The 15,854-nt window shown below is 40.5% G+C and overlaps 1 protein-coding gene across 5 annotated transcripts in view; it reads left to right on the top strand.

The window, feature by feature from the left end:
- Sf3b1 (splicing factor 3b subunit 1) overlaps positions 1 to 15,854 on the top strand; it is a 43,899-nt gene that overhangs the window by 9,880 nt on the left and 18,165 nt on the right. For 2 of the 5 annotated variants that reach the window (XM_063259500.1, XM_063259502.1), the window contains exons 2-6: positions 8,022 to 8,188; positions 9,647 to 9,751; positions 10,175 to 10,289; positions 12,112 to 12,191; positions 13,134 to 13,304. In XM_063259500.1, the coding sequence (XP_063115570.1) occupies positions 8,022 to 8,188; positions 9,647 to 9,751; positions 10,175 to 10,289; positions 12,112 to 12,191; positions 13,134 to 13,304 (638 nt within the window). Of the gene's footprint in view, positions 1 to 8,021; positions 8,189 to 9,646; positions 9,752 to 10,174; positions 10,290 to 10,382; positions 12,192 to 13,133; positions 13,305 to 15,854 lie in introns of those variants that run through there. The other 3 variants (XM_063259504.1, XM_063259503.1, XM_063259501.1) reach the window with 3 other exon arrangements.

Raw genomic sequence — 15,854 nt, 5'->3', positions numbered from 1 at the left:
CTATTCCTGCCTCAGCCACCTCAGTGCTGGAGTGCTTCACCACCACACCTAGTAGAATAAAGAGAGAAACCTGGTGATTTTTAAAAGTTGAAAGTTTCTTTTCTTTTCTTTTTTTTGATACTGGGGATCGAACTCATGACCTTGTGCTTGCTAGGCAGGAGCTAAATTTCCAGCCCCCGAGAATTTCTTTTTTATTAACTATTTTAGCATACAGGAAGGTGTAGGTTACATCATCAATGAAAGCCATGGCTTTGCTGTCAGTTAATATTCTACCATTTGTTGCAAATGAATTTGCTCAAAAGTGTTGTGTTATGTTTGGTACTTTGGCATACAGTTTATTAAGATACAATTACTGAGTTTTCTGCCTTTTGATTCCTCTGTTACTTGCCGAGCAGGTGGCTAAGTTTTATGGGATCTGGTGTCTTAATTTTTTGAAACATGATGTTGGTAAAAATAATATGCTGTCAGTTACAGTGTTTTTAACAGACTCTATTAGGGTTTTTTTTTTTTTTTTTTACTTTTTCCTGGTAATTCAGGCAGAGACGATAAAACAGTACCAGCTTTGCTTATAAACATTCAACTTTGCAGCTGGTAGAAATTTAGTAATGAACTCCCTTCGGACTTAATTAGCTACAAACAACTACCTAGGCCCAGAAGAACTTGGGCTAGGAAATTTTGTTGCTGAATCTTGACCTACTAGGACTCTAGTCATCATTTGCATGAATTTTATCTAAATACTAATTCAGCATTTTTATGAACCTTTGTAATTAGAAAACTCTGTTGTTCATCAGCATATTCATAAAATCAGTAGGTAAAGTTTAGTAGTTGAAAAGTACAGTAGTTACTGAATAGACCCAATTGTTAGGTAGGAACCAGTTGCAGAAACTTAAACTGGAAAAAGTCCAGAAGAAAAATAACAAAGCTGTCTATGTTAGATGAGGGGAGAAAAAGTTAGTTGCATAGTGATATGTATGATATAGTTTTTGTAAACAGTATGCATTCCTTTGATGTTTTTTAGTTGTGCACAGTGTGTAATAGTTTTTAAAAAGTGTAGGGTGCTGGAGATAAAACCCAAGGGCTTTTTCAGCCAAAGCAAATGACTCATACCACACCTTCCTTTACTTTAACCCACTGTGAGCCATTTTGAGTTGACTTTTGGATGTCTTAAGAAATTTCTGATGTGTTTGCTATAAGGTTTGGGCTTTTTACATGTGAATATCTAATTATTCTGGTATTGAAGGTACAATCTTTTCTCTACTTAATTGCTTTTGCATCTTTGCCAGAAATCAGTTGTCTGTTACATGGGTATCCATTTTGGAACTTCATATTGGTGCTTTGGTGGTTTGCCTATCTTAATATCAATGTCATTTTGTCATGTAACTTTGTGATAGCCCGTGTTTTCTCATCTTTATTATTTTCTTCTATTCATTTTTGGTTTTATTTTGTCTTATTTTTAATTTCTTTTGGAAAGATACGAGGATATTTTATAACTTTTTTCTTTTTTAATAAATGTTCTTGGTGTTAAAAAAAAACCCCAAGAACTTGCACGTGCTACACACACACACACACACACACACACACACACGCACATACCCGTTGAACTATTTCACCAGCCCCAAAATATTTTCAGTTGGAAAACTGGTAAGCTGGGACTGGAGATGGAGGGGTTGCAGGGCTTGTAAAAGTTTCATAGGACACTTGTTAAGCATTAGGGATGCCGTGTGTTTTTAGGTCAACGTGTCCCAGTACTAGGATCCCCCTTTGTAATGGCTCAGGGTCAGTTCCATTTAGGTGACTGGCTGGCTGCCCTAATGTGTGAGAGAGCAGATTGCCAGCCCTAGGGCTGATTTGCCCCTGAATGCTAATGAAGTAGCATTTGTGGTCCTTGTAAAGAATCTGTATACTTGAAAGTGGTGCCTGTAGTTCGTAGCGGGAAAAACCTCAAATACTGCAGAGGAAACAGATACTAAGTCACCTGTCAGCCTGACCAGTTTCCTAGCCACTGAGAGGCCTGTTTGTATCCCATGGGGAATAGGAAAGTGCTGGAGCAGGGCAGGCAGGACTTGCCACCCTGAGGACGAGCTCTGTCTGTCCTTGTGCTGTGCCTTCACCCTCAAAACATTGTATTTAAATATGAAACTTAAAATAGAAATATCTTTTTTTTTTCTTTTTCTCTTTTTATCAGTACCGGGGATCGAACTCATGACCGCCTGTTTGCAAGGCAGGTGCTTATGCCACTGAGCTAAATCCCCAGCCCTTAAAATAAAAATATTAGGAAACAGAACCCTCCAGCTCAACTGGGGAAATTCCTAGTTGCCTGTCTCCTATAATAGTTTTTAAGGATGACATACAGGAAAAAAGTTGTATCTGTGATATTTTCAGAAGTTTGAGATCTGATTTTTGATAAAATGCTTCTGAACCTGTTGCATCATTTTGAATTCCATAGACCTGCTCCTGAACTTGCCTATTTTTAAAGTACATTTTTATTTGTGCCTGTGAACATTAAAATGTAAAATGTTTTATAAATAAAACACTGGTTTCAGCATGTATAGCATTTTGCTCATGTCCATCCTCCCTGTTGTGCTCCAGTAGTCTCCCTCACCTTTACTGTCTTCCTCTTGTCTGTTAATAGTCCCCCTTCTGCTTTCATACCATTCTTTTTCAATTCCACATTTTAGAGAGAACATGCAACACTTACCTGAGTCTGGCCGATTTCACTTAACTTGCTGGTATATAGATTTTTTTTCTACTTTCCTGCAAATGACAAAATTCCATTCTTTACAACTGAATAACACTCCATTTTCTTAATCCATTCATCTGTTGATGGGCAGGCACCTTGTCTGTTTTATGTATCAGTGGTTGTGAATTGGGCCCCAAAAAGCATGGGTATTCAGATGTATCTCTAGAGTACTGACTTAACTCCTCCCGTTATAAACCAAACGGTTGTACAGCTGGATCAAGTGGTAGCTCTTTTCATTTTTTTTCAGGAGTTGACGTACTGATTTACATTTATATCAGTAATGTAGACTGTATCCCCCTACCCAGCATTTTTTTTTTTTTATTCTTGATAACAGCTGTCCTGACTGTTATGAGGTAGAACCTCAGTGTAGTTTTGATTTGCATTTTCCTGGTGGCTAATGATGTCTTTTCCATATACTTGTTAGTTGCTTTTGATAAGGGCCTATACAGTTTATTAGCCCATAATTTTGATTGAGTCATTTTTAGGGAGGTTAATTTTTTTTGAGATTTTTTTTCTTGGTTTATTGAGATGGGGTCTCACTATGTCGTTCAGGCTGGCATTGAACTTACTGTGGAGCCCAAACTGGTCTTAAACTCCTATGATCCTTCTGCCTCAGGCTCTTCAGAACTGGAATTACAGGTGTGTGCACCATCACACTTGACTTAATTTTTTGAGTTGTTTGCGTATTCAAAATATTTGTCCTCTTATCAAAAAAAGTAAGATTTTCTCCCATTCTGTAGATTGTCTGTCAGCTCTACTGATTGTATCCCTTGCTGTACAGAAGCCTTTTAGTTTGATATAGTCTCATTTCTTGGGTCTTGATATTTCTTGGATGATTGGAGTCCTACTTAAGAAGTCTTTACTTGTGTCCAGGGCTTTGTTTCTCCTGTGTTTTCTTCCAGGTGTTTAAAAAGTTTCAGGTCTTATACCTAGATCTTTGAGTTGATTTTTTTTTTTGGGGGGGGGGGTCTTTTTGAGACAGGGTCTCTATGCAGTTCAGGCTCGCCTCGAGCTCACTTTGGAGCCCAGGCTGGTCTTGAACTCGCAATGATCCTCCTGCCTCAGCCTCCTGAGTGCTGGGATTACAGGTGTGAGCCACCACGCCCGGCTTTTGAGTTGGTTTTGTGCATGGTAAAGAGATGGAATTGCAGTTTGACTCTTCTACCCATGGATATCCAGTTTTCCCAGCGCTGTTTGTCAAAGAGGCTGTTGTTTCTCCAGTATGCATTTTTGGCTTTGTTCACAATCAGGTGGCTGTGGTTGCTTTGGTGTGTTTTTGTGTCTTCAGTTCTATTCCATTGGTCTCTGTGTCTTTCTGTGCTGGTCATGCTTTTTGTGTTACTGTGGCTTTGTAGTATACTTCAAAATCAGGTATAGTGTTGTTTTCAGCTTTGCTTTTGTTGCTTAGCACTGCTTTAGCTGTCCTGCTCTTTTGTGTTTCCATAGAAATTTTAGGATTGTTTTTTCCTAGTTGTGTGAGCAGTGTCAGTAGACTTTTGATGGGGATTGTACTGAATCTGTGGATTGCTTTTGGTTATATAACCTTCTTAACAGCATTAATTGTGCTGATCACCCATCATGGAGGGCTTTCCATCTTTCTAATGTCTGCTTCAGTTTCTTTCTTTAGAGTTCTTTAATTTTCATTATAATGGTCTTTGATTTCTTTGGTTAGGTTGATTTCTGGAGTTTTTCTTGAAAGCTATTTTGAATGAAATTGTTTTCCTGATTTCTTTATCAGTTAGCTGTATAGAAAAGCTATTGTTTTTTTAAGAATCTTGATTTTATGTCCTGTTTTTTTAAATGGGGAAATCTGGCCTATCTCTGCTTTGAACTACATAAGAGATGTGATAAAAAAACTAGTGATTTTACTTTAAAGGAGAATCTGTTTATTTATTAGTATAGTATATGTTTATAGTATATAATGCTTGCATTCCTTGTAGAAGTTGGTACATGTGCATAGTGCGTCTTTTTTTTTTTTACTATATCTTAACTCTTTTTTCATCCCTTTTCCCTCTCCTCACAAGGGAATTTGCTACGATAGAAGATAATATTGCCAACATCGTCCTCAAAACACTCCCCAGCTCACACATACTTACCCCATCATCCTTACCACTTTTTGGATCTATTATGGTTTGTGTTTAAATGTCCTCCCAGAGCCTCATGCAGCCATGGAGGTGACTAAAACTAGTGTTTGTGATTTTTTCATTGTCTAGTGCTGGGATTGGCCGTGTGAGTGCTGCACCCACCTAGGGCCAGATAACTGGCAGCCAGTGCAACTGGAAGGAGGCATGTTTTTCTCCCTTTTGGCCCTTTTGCTCTTGTCGCTTGTGGCTGCCGTGAATGGTTAATCTTTAGCCATGCCACCCTGCCTTGGAACTGAGTGTGGACTGAAACCTCATTGAACTGTAAGCTAAATAAACCTTCCCTTCCTTCATTTTGGGTGTCAGGTATTTTGTCTCAGCAAAGTGAGAAAAGTAACCAAGCAGGACCTGCTTCAGACATTCTCTTTCATGAATGTCTGTAGTAGTGCTGTAATGGCTGTCTTGATGCCCCAAAATGATTCAAAACCTTTTCTTTTTTTGTCATTTCAACTTCGGGAAAGAGTCAGAAGTCATGCAGAGTCAGATCTGGTAAATAAGATGGATGAGTACACACCATAAATGTTTTTGACAAAAATTGCTATAAATGTTTTGATTTGAATTCATTCAGGACATCTAGGCAGTGGTAAAGACACTCATGAGGGCCGAGGATTTAGCTCAGTGGTTCAAGTGCCTGCCTAATAAGCACAACATTGTGGGTTTGATTTCCCAGTACCAAAACAAATGAACCAACAGCAACCAAAAAAACCCCCACGGGCCAGGGGTTTAACTCGGTAGTGTAAGTGCCTATTTGGCAAACGTGAGGTCGTGAGTTCAATCCCTGGTACCAAAAAAAAGACAAAAAACAAAACAAAACAAAACAAAACAAAACCCCAAAAGCCACCTTAAGAACTGGTAGTCAACTTAATGCCAGCTGGATTACATCAGCATGGCACTGGGCATATATGCTCCACTTGAGGAAAGTTGCCAGCATAAATAGAGAGGTGAAGAAGGAGAAGGAAGGTGTTAAGGTATTAATGCATTATTGCGTTGAGGTGTTGTGGCATTGTGGGTTCTCCTACATGTTGCTGTTTGAGTCGTTGGTTCTCCTGGAGAAGCTTTGGTCCTCACATTGAGCATTGCTTCCTGGCTCTGGGAGGACGTGTGCCGCTTGGTCTCCAGGATGAGTGTGTCATGCTGGCCTTCTGGCATGTACCCCACTGTGCTTGTCATTGGAGGAGTTTGGGGCCTTCGAGTCGCTGAGGAGGCTGTGGTGCCTTTCAGGACAGCCCTGGTCTTTGTTGTGAGTGTGACTTCTCGGCTCCAGCGTAGAACCCTCATCCCACCAGCACAGCTCCTTCATCCTGCTGGCATGGATTTTCTGGCTTCCACCGCTGACCTTTAGGCTTTCCCACCACAGATCTGTAAAAGAGACTGGCGTGAGTCCTTCTTGTGGGCTCTGGACCTCCAGCTGGACTCGTGGGAGGCATTGTCATGAACTCTGGGTCTTCATCTGGACTCATGAGGGACATTGCTGTGGGATTCAGGCCCTTGGCTAAATATTCTATTTCTTTGGTGTTGTGGATAGATTTCCTGCATTTTCTTTTGTTAACTCCCGGTGATCATAAAGAACATTATAAATTCTATGTCCTGATTCTAATTGTTCTCTGCACAACCCCTAACTACATTACCACCCAAAAACAAAACACACATACTCATGAAAGAGAACTTCTGGAAATGTTCCAGAAAGTGGCAAGTACATTTGAAGCGAGGGGAAGTAATGCATCTTTTTTGTAAAAATTTTAAGAAAGATAAACATTCACTGTATTTTTATCACTGCCTATTTGGGTGTTCATACTATTGTGACTTGTTTAGTTTTGAAGTGTTTTAGAATTAAAAATTGAAGGTGGGACTGGGGTAGATATAACTCTGGTGGGATGCTTGTCTAGCCTGTGCAAGGCCCTTTGTTCAATTTCATTTTAGCTTGCAATAAATAAACTGACAGTGGGGGAGGGGCTGGGAAATATACACGAGTAGATTCATTTACTAGATGTGTTTAGAGGATGCACTAGGCAAGAGTTAATTCATTTACGTATTTTTGTTGTGTTCAATATCATTTAGTCTAAAAAATTTCTATGTCGTAGAAAACAGCCTGGAGGACTAATTAACTTTGTAAGGCTAGTACCCCTTCTAAAGACAGTGCTGCCTTAGTTACCTTCCACTGCCCTTTCATTGTAAGGGTTCCACCACCTGGACACAGCTGGAGACCAGTCTTGCAGCACACAGCCTTTTTTTTGGTACAGGAATCAAACTCACGACTGCATGCTTGCGAGGAGGCGTGTATGCCGCTGAGTTAAATCTCTGGCCCAGTCTGCCTTTTTGGTTTTTTGAGGCAGAGTCTGGCTGTGTAGTCCCGGCTGACCTCAAACTTGCAATTATAGTACTGCCTCAGTCTCTGAAGTACTGGACAGGTGTGTGCCACCATGCCTGGCAACACATGAACCTTTGGGCATAGACCAAACTCAGACCATAGCAGCTCTGAATGTCATACTCTGTCCTGTGTTGTATGGTCAGAGTAGGTCCCACTGACCCAAGACTCTCACTCAAGGGAGCTAGCAAGAATGCAGAGCTGAGCTGTTCTAGCGTCACGGAATCTGCAAGGAGTTGCGGATCACCCACCAGAACCACTTTTTAGATCCTGTTGCGGTTGAGAGGATGTCTTGCTGTGTTGCCCAGGTTGGCTGTGAACTCCTGGACCCTAACCTTACTGATCTTTTTGCCTTGGCCTCTCACGGAGCTGGACCACTGATAAGTGTATTGCACCTGGCTCCATGCTGTTGGCTTTTACATTTTTGGCACTGTTGCGGTTAATAATGCTGAATGTATTTCCGGATTCCTAATCAACATCAACAGAATTAATTTTTCAATTGGCAAAGTTTAGAATTCACCAGTGTACAGATTCGGAGGCTCATTCTACAGGTGATGGCAATTGGCAGTTGAGACAGAAAGTGCTTTTTTGTATTACAGTTGCTGTTGAGGTGAGGAGAGGTGTATGCTTGGTGTAGAGTTCTAGTAACTTCTTCGATGGTACAGTTATTTTACTTTATTTCAGTTTAAGTGATTATTTTGATAATAGAGCAACGCAGTGTGTTACAAGGGCCTAGAATTATGGAATGAAGACATTTTATATTTCTCTCTCACAGATATTGAAGCACAGATTCGAGAGATTCAAGGCAAGAAGGCAGCTCTTGATGAAGCACAAGGAGTGGGCCTTGATTCTACAGGTTACTATGACCAGGAGATTTATGGTGGAAGCGACAGCAGATTTGCTGGCTATGTGACATCCATTGCCGCCACTGAACTTGAAGATGTAAGTGATAAGTTGTGTGAGAGGCAGGCTGGCTTGTTCCTTCCTTCGGTTCCTTCAGAGGAAAGAAGTGGGAATTTTCTGATTGATCTGCTTAGCAGGATGAAATGATGAAGATATCCTTTTTTTCTAAGGCTCCAAAGCGTCCCTGGAGGCACATACTTCTGAAGCTTTGTTGAGACTAATTTACCTACCAGAGCAACTCTAGACCATGTGTGTTGTGAAATAAATGCCTGAGTTGAGTGCTCAGTCTAGATCTGTGGTAAATATTGGCATGCATGCCTCAGGGTGCTGTTGGTATCATTGAAAGTTCTAGAAGGGTCATCATCACTGCTAGAATAACCGAGCAACTAGGGACTGGATTGTGAATAGCTACCTGTACTGTGATTTCCCCTGCCTCCTGCCCCTGCCTTTTTTTTTTTTTCTTTTTTATGACAGGGTTTTGCTATGTGGTTTAGGCTGGCCTTGAACTTACTCTGTAGCCTAGGCTAGCTTTGAACTTGGCATGATCCAAATGCTACAGGCATGTACCATCAGTCTTGGATCTCCTCATCTTTTTAACACTAAGATCCAGGGTCTGGCCATGTTGCTCAGGCTGTCCTCAAATTTGAGGTTTTCCTGGCTCAGTCTCCTTTTAGCTAAGACTAACAACATGCTATCATGCTCAGTAACTGAATTGTAGTTGATACTGTTTATTTTACTCCTTTTGGCATCTTAATATGAATGCAATTTTTCTTGATATTTCTATTTGTGAGCTTTTTGTATGTTTTAATTATGGAGAACAGTTGCTTTCCATTTTTGAATATTTCCAAGTGTTTTTTATTTTATATTTCACGTTTTATCTGATGATTCCAAACATCAGATTTGATGAAATTTCTAACAATTGTTGTATAATTCAGTAACTTCGTATAATCAGACTGGTTATTTTTATAAAGTTCAAATTATTTTACTTCACAGTTGGCACTTTTTGTTCCTTGAGAAGAATCAAAAAGTCTCAAAGGTGAAATTTCTAAATGCCAACGGGGGACCAGCACTTTGTTTCCTCTTGCCCTCATGGGAAGTCAGTGAGGCCTAAAGTTGTCGTTCAGGTCTTACATCCATGAGGTGTGAGGGCTTATACTGTTGACACTGGAGAAGTCTCAGGATGTGACATTGCTCTGTTTAAACAGAGCAAATGGATTCACAGTTACTGTTTGACTGGTTGTTACTGTTTAAAATTATATGTGGAGGCTGGGGATTTAGCTCAGCGGCATAAGCAACTGCCTTGTAAGCAGGCGGTCGTGAGTTCGATCCCTGATATCGATAAAAAACGAAAAAGACAAAAAAAAATTAAAATTATATGTGACAGAAACAAGCTAAACAGTTCAAAATGAGGTGTTTGTAGTGCCACATTTGAAGTAGTTGTCTTCTTGCCGAGTTTTAAGTGCTGACATGGTTTGTGGCTTGGGGGTCTCATTGCAGGACGACGACGACTACTCATCATCGACAAGCTTGCTTGGGCAGAAGAAGCCAGGATACCATGCCCCCGTGGCATTGCTCAACGACATTCCACAATCAACAGAACAGGTGCCTTTCCTTTTTTAAACCATCGCTTAGCTAATCATCAGTGAGTGTCTGAGCTCCTATGGAAGTCCATAGATTTTAGAAACGATTTTGTGGAATGCTTTGAAAAGAGTTGATTTGGGAGAATTGGAAATAATTGGAAATAATTGGAAAAATTATTTAAATAATTTTATTTATTTTAAATTATTTAAATAATTTTATTTATTTTAAATTATTTAAATTAGAAATAATTTATTTATTATGTCTCGTTTTCTTATGCCTTGTTCTTTCGTGTCACCATCCATCCACGAGTCAAATCAGAATGTTTGGCTTAGTGCCAGGCTGGGGTTAACTGTTGCATGTTTCCCAGTGGTCTGTGTTTTGGTTATGGTGTTCTGCTTGGCTACCTAAAGACCTGTGCACTCAAGGAGACCTGCCTCTTTGCAGTATGACCCATTTGCTGAGCATCGGCCTCCGAAGATTGCAGACCGAGAAGATGAGTACAAAAAACACAGGCGGACCATGATCATTTCCCCAGAGCGTCTTGATCCTTTTGCAGATGGTAATTCTTTCCAGCTCTTCTATACATGTTCACAATTTATTTGTATTAAGTTGTCTTTAGCCCTTTGATTTTTTTTGGCATGCTTATGGATTTGCTTTTCTTTTTAAAGTCCCCCTTATTAGAAATTTGTATAGATTTGGTTGAAGTCACAGATGCCATATTCTTCATCTTTATAATGCAAGTTTTCTTTCCAGGTAGAAGGACAAGAAACTAATGAGCCAATGCCATAGAAACGCAAAGGGTTAAAGGTTTTTCTTTTACTTTTGTTTTGGGTACTCTTTCTGTATGTTGAACAAATATGCTTTTCTGCTCAAAATACTTTCAAATTATTGAAAGTTTTCATTCCAAAATCTAGAGTTTTAGGACTATTACTTTGGAGAAACTATTTCTCACACTAGAGCTCTCCCCATACTGTTCTAAAAGTAGCTTAATAAATGCACCTCCTTTGCTCTGAGCATAAAGTTAGAAGTGTGTATCCAAAGACTGCTGTTCTAATAGTTGGAGTCTGTTTTGCTAATTGTAGAGTGCAAGTCAGCACCAGGGGCATAGTGAGGCTGACGGAAGCTTCCTCAGGTGAGTGAGCTTCACAGTCAGGATGAGGTGCCTGTCCTTAGGGTAGGATTCTGCTGCAGGTTTATGAGTTAGACTTTCAGCCTGCATGAATTAGTAGGGATATTCTTTTTTTTACGTGCATAATTGTAATTGATTTAAACATGTATGTCAGAATTCACAGGCCCATACTAACTGTCCTTAATTTCTTTCCTACAGCAGTACTGCTATATGCCAGTCCTGTCTGCATTCTTAAGGGTGCAGCTCAACACATCCTCTCTAGATTATGGTGAAAAAGTATTCCAAAGGAAGTCTTAGCTGAGCTAGTGTCAGAAAGAATGACACTGCCAATTGGGCATGATCTTCAGCATAGGCAATGTCTTAGAATTTTATGATTTTTTTTTTCTGAATTATGACGCTATACTACTTGTATAGCTAATTATCACATTCTAAAGCATAATATGCGTCTCGGAAACTTATTATATACTCTTTGGGCTTCTTTAAGATATTTTGACGTTTGCAGTGCAAATACTAAAACTTTAACCAAGAGACTAACACATCTCTTTGTACATCACTTTTCTTTGTTTGCATCATAATAATGTAAAAGTAATATATTTAAGTTACATGTTTCCTGATATAATTTATACTTTCTAAGAAATAAAAAATATGTTTCTGGGTCAACAAATCTTTAAAAAAAACACGAAGCCCTTTTTTAGTAACTACGTCAGTATGATTATAGGTATGTTTTTAAAAATGAACTTTTCTAAAGTACAATTGTTTTAGAATACTGTTTGAAGAACTTACCTAGTCATAGTTATTTGTAGTCAGGATTTTAACAGCTTGCAACAGGTAATGTTTTGCATATAAATATCTTTCCAAAGTGTTACTAATGGTAAAGAGATAATTTTCTAGGCTTCTATTCTGCTGCTTGAAGTCAGAACTGCTGATGGAGACAAAGGCACGAAAGTGTACGTATTCCGGATTAGCAACCCAGGACCCATCACTTCTGAAGACTCTAAGCTGTGCTGTCATTTTGTTTTTATATGCATTAAAGTATTCGTTTTAAACTGCTGTAGATATGTTTGTGTTCAAACAGGTTAAATTGATCAGCAAACTCAATAAAAAGTAAGATGTATAATTATTAAAGTTTTCCATCAAAAATTAATTAAATGATTATCAAATAACATAATAGTAGAGCAGGGCAGAGAAGTCAGTTGAACCTAATTTCCCTTTATTTATTGTATTCTTGTCCTGTTGCTGTTCTTTTCTGCAGGAGGGAAGACTCCTGACCCTAAGATGAATGCTCGGACTTACATGGATGTAATGCGAGAACAGCATTTGACTAAAGAAGAGGTGTGTGAACCTCACATTTTCATGACCGTGAAAGAATGTGAAGGAAGTTGAAGTTGAGACACTTCTGTGAAAGTTTTTTTTCCTGTTTGCTATTTGTTATGCAAGTAATATTTTAGTAGTATTAAAATTAAGTTGAGAAAGAACGTTTCTCCTGAATACTGTTTCTTCTCAAATGGAACTTCCCACTTCTACGGCCTTTTCTAGCTCAGGGTCCCCTGTGCAAGTGTCTGTCTTAGCAGTGAGGCTTTGAGAAGGTTGATGATGTGTCCTAAGAGCCATCGTGTTAGGGAAGACATGAAGGGTCATGCTGTTCCTTAAAGAATATTTTGTAGGATTCACTTTGGATGTAGATGAAATTCCAAGTAAATCCTTTTGGCCTGCAGAGATTATTCCTTTTAAAAAGACTTGTGTCAGCGTGACACAAAGAACAGAAAAGAATGAAACTAAGAAGTGGCACCTCCAGTAATGTCCTAGAATAAGATGCTAAGTAGAAATGACTATGTTAGTGACATAAAACATATTGAAAGCATTTTCCCAGTGTTGGGATTGACCCCAGACCCTCACACACACTAGGCAAGCCCTGCAGCCCCTCCCAGGAAAGCATTTTTATTTATTTTTTTATTGTCTTTAAGTATATAGTTTTCTTTTAATTTTACATTTCTTGGTTCTAGCTTATTAGTGGCTGTGTGGGGTACATGATGTTTACTGTCTTGGGTGGGGTTGGCATGTGCATAGCACACCTTAATTCCTTTTTTCATTCATTTGTCCCTCTTCAGATCTCTTGGTCTCCTTCCCCTTGAGAGTGATCTGTCTCCCTACTTCCTGTAGTCTGTCTTGTATTTTGCTCTTTATTTTTACTTCGGGTTTCTCATGTGAGAACATGTTATTTAAGCGTGAGGAAAGCGTTTTGAAGATATTCTCCACTTTCTCAATGTTTTTCAGAGAGAAATTAGGCAACAGCTAGCAGAGAAAGCTAAAGCTGGAGAGCTGAAAGTCGTCAATGGAGCAGCAGCGTCCCAGCCTCCGTCAAAGCGAAAGCGGCGCTGGGATCAAACTGCTGATCAGACTCCTGGTGCCACTCCCAAAAAGCTGTCCAGCTGGGACCAGGCAGAGGTGATAGTTTTGTTTTATTGTTACTGTTGAAATGTTTTTCTCTATGATGGAGTTTACTACTGTGCTTCGTGTGCCTCAGGGTTGGCATCTGGTGCAGCATCTCTGTGTCGATGCATCCTCCCTTGCTTTGCTGGTTAGTCTCTTGTGAGGATACTGCAGTATCAGAGTAGCCCCACCTGTGGGAGTGTGTTTTACCCTCCCCGTCCCGCCCAGGCCAGGTCTCCAGTGCTGTCTCGTGCTGGGGTTAGAACTTGCCCATGGGTTGGGGGTGGTTCAGCCCTTTCCCTTGGGGTGTCATCAGCCTGTGCCTTGCTGCCTTGTAGAGTCTTAGCCTTCCTCTGTTCTCATGTTCTCCTTCCTCTCTTGCATAGGACCTGTTCATTGTCTTTAGGAAAAGAAAAACCAGCGTGTACCAGGACCATTCCTCCATGCTGCCCTCCTCTTCTGCCCCATTCTGTCCCTTTACACCACGCTGCCTGCTGTCTGCTTATGTAGGCCTGGCTTTCTGTGTACGGTGCCCCTTCGGCCCTGGACCTTCATGTTGCTTAATCTAGGTTTGCTCTCTGATCAGCCCTCCTGCTGACTTTCTGTACACCCTTTTCCAGCTCAGCCTCTGGGGCTGAGTGTCATGTATGGCCCCACCGCCCCCGCTGCTGTTCTCCCTCTTGTTTGTTGGCTCATCCTCTTCTGCAGCACCGAGCTGTGGGGTGCGCTGGTGCTCAGTCCTGGGAGTTCCTGTCCCTGTGTACCCTCTCCCCAGGACCTCATTTCTGTCTGCCTGCTGTGTAAGCCAACTCCCATGTTGTTACATTTGCCGCCTCCTCTTCTCCTCAGATGTATGTTTGTCAGACCTGGTGCCCTTGCTTAGATGTTTCATACGCATTTTCAAGCCAGTGTTTCTAGAACAAAGTAAACCACTAGACCACTTCTCTGCACTTACCCTGCATTCCCCTCAGATCAGCTAACATGGGTCATCTTGTCCTGCTCTCAGCCGTTCCCTCTCTGCCGGCACAGGTCGTCGATGTCACCTGGGAATATAAATAATCAGGGCCTTCGTGTCCTCTGTCTCTGCCACACCAGTAAACCGTTATTAACTCTAGTCAGTATTAATGTGGGTGTGTGATCTGCGAGGCAGATCTGTCAGACCAAGGCCGTGTTTTCCTGCTTCCGGGAGTGGGCTGTTTTAGCCCTGAACATCCTTGCCATGCATTTCAGTTTTGGATCCTGAGAACTCCCTATTTGATCTGTATGAGAATTTGTTGCTGCCGAACATAGTTAATTACTAACTTCAGTAACTTAGTTCTGTGGCTGACAGAACTTCAAATGCTTAGTTCTGTGGCTGACTTCAAATGCTGTTTTAAAAACAGATAAACTTGTTCTACTGTGTAACTATGTTCTTATGATAACCACGTGTAGTAGTTTATTATAGTTTATTAGCTAGGCATAGTGGCACATAACTTTAGCCCCAGCACTTGGGAAGCTGAGGCAGTAGGTTTGTCATGAGTTTGAAGCCAACCTGAGCTAATAGTAAGCCCTTGTTTCAAAAAACAAAAACCAAACAACATAAAAGACTACATCTCTCCTGTTAGAGCTGCAGAAGCCACTCCGTGTTTTCTTGCATTCTGTCCCATGTCCCACAGCTGCACCCTGATGGAGACTGTGGGATAATACTGCGTGATAGGGAGGATTTATTCTCACCTCTCCTCTGGTCCAGTAGGAGAGGCAAGTACCAAAGTTAATTGTTTGAATAGTTTATGCTCTTACCTAATCCATAATTTTCCAACTTTGAGTAATTCCTTTTTAAAAGGGAAAATATTGAGTCTTGATTTTTTTAATGATTTGCAAACTGGTAGCAAGGTGGGATTGTGGGATCTACAACAGTGGTGGTGAACCTTTCAGAGCTTTCAGTGATTAAAAATAGCTGGCTGCGGCTTGTATGCCATTGGTTCGCCATCATTGATCTAAGAAAATCCAGCTTTAAAACAGGTGCATCAAATATGGTAAATCCTGTTGACTACTTAAGGGACAGTGTTTGATTCTAAATTTTGATTTGCTTATGCTAAGAGATCTGGTTTAAAATAGTACTTGTGCACTGTGGAGTTCCTTTTGGTGTCACACACGAGAGCCCCATATCAGTCACCTGGTCTCTGCGCTCACTGCCATGCACCTTGCATGTCTCCTCCGCCTACCTCCAAGCTCTTTCCAGTTTTTCCAGCCTCGCTCAGGTCCGAATCACTTGGTACAAATGTGATGAGAGGCACAAATCCCTCTGAAGGATTGAAATGGGATGGTAGGAGGCGATTGGAAGGTAACCATCTAGACAATCCAAAACATACTTATATGTTGAATGCACACTGCTGGATGAAATATAAGAACAGTGTTTCTTAGAATGCATGAATTTCTTCTGTAGTGGTGTCAAGCCTTAGCATGAGAAGCTGCTGGAATTATAGCTGAATGTCTTCCATTGCAGGTCCAGATAAAAGAAAAACCTTGATGTTTTTCTTCCTAAGACAATTATTAATAAAGTATTCAGGGTTCATACCCAGTTTT

The sequence above is a fragment of the Cavia porcellus genome, unplaced genomic scaffold, assembly GCF_034190915.1.
Source record: "Cavia porcellus strain 051 isolate PalLab524CR breed Dunkin Hartley unplaced genomic scaffold, mCavPor4.1 scaffold_12, whole genome shotgun sequence".
NCBI lineage: Eukaryota > Metazoa > Chordata > Mammalia > Rodentia > Caviidae > Cavia > Cavia porcellus.
The sequence above is the reverse complement of the archived record's forward strand: the minus strand, read 5'-3'. Positions and strand labels throughout refer to the sequence as shown.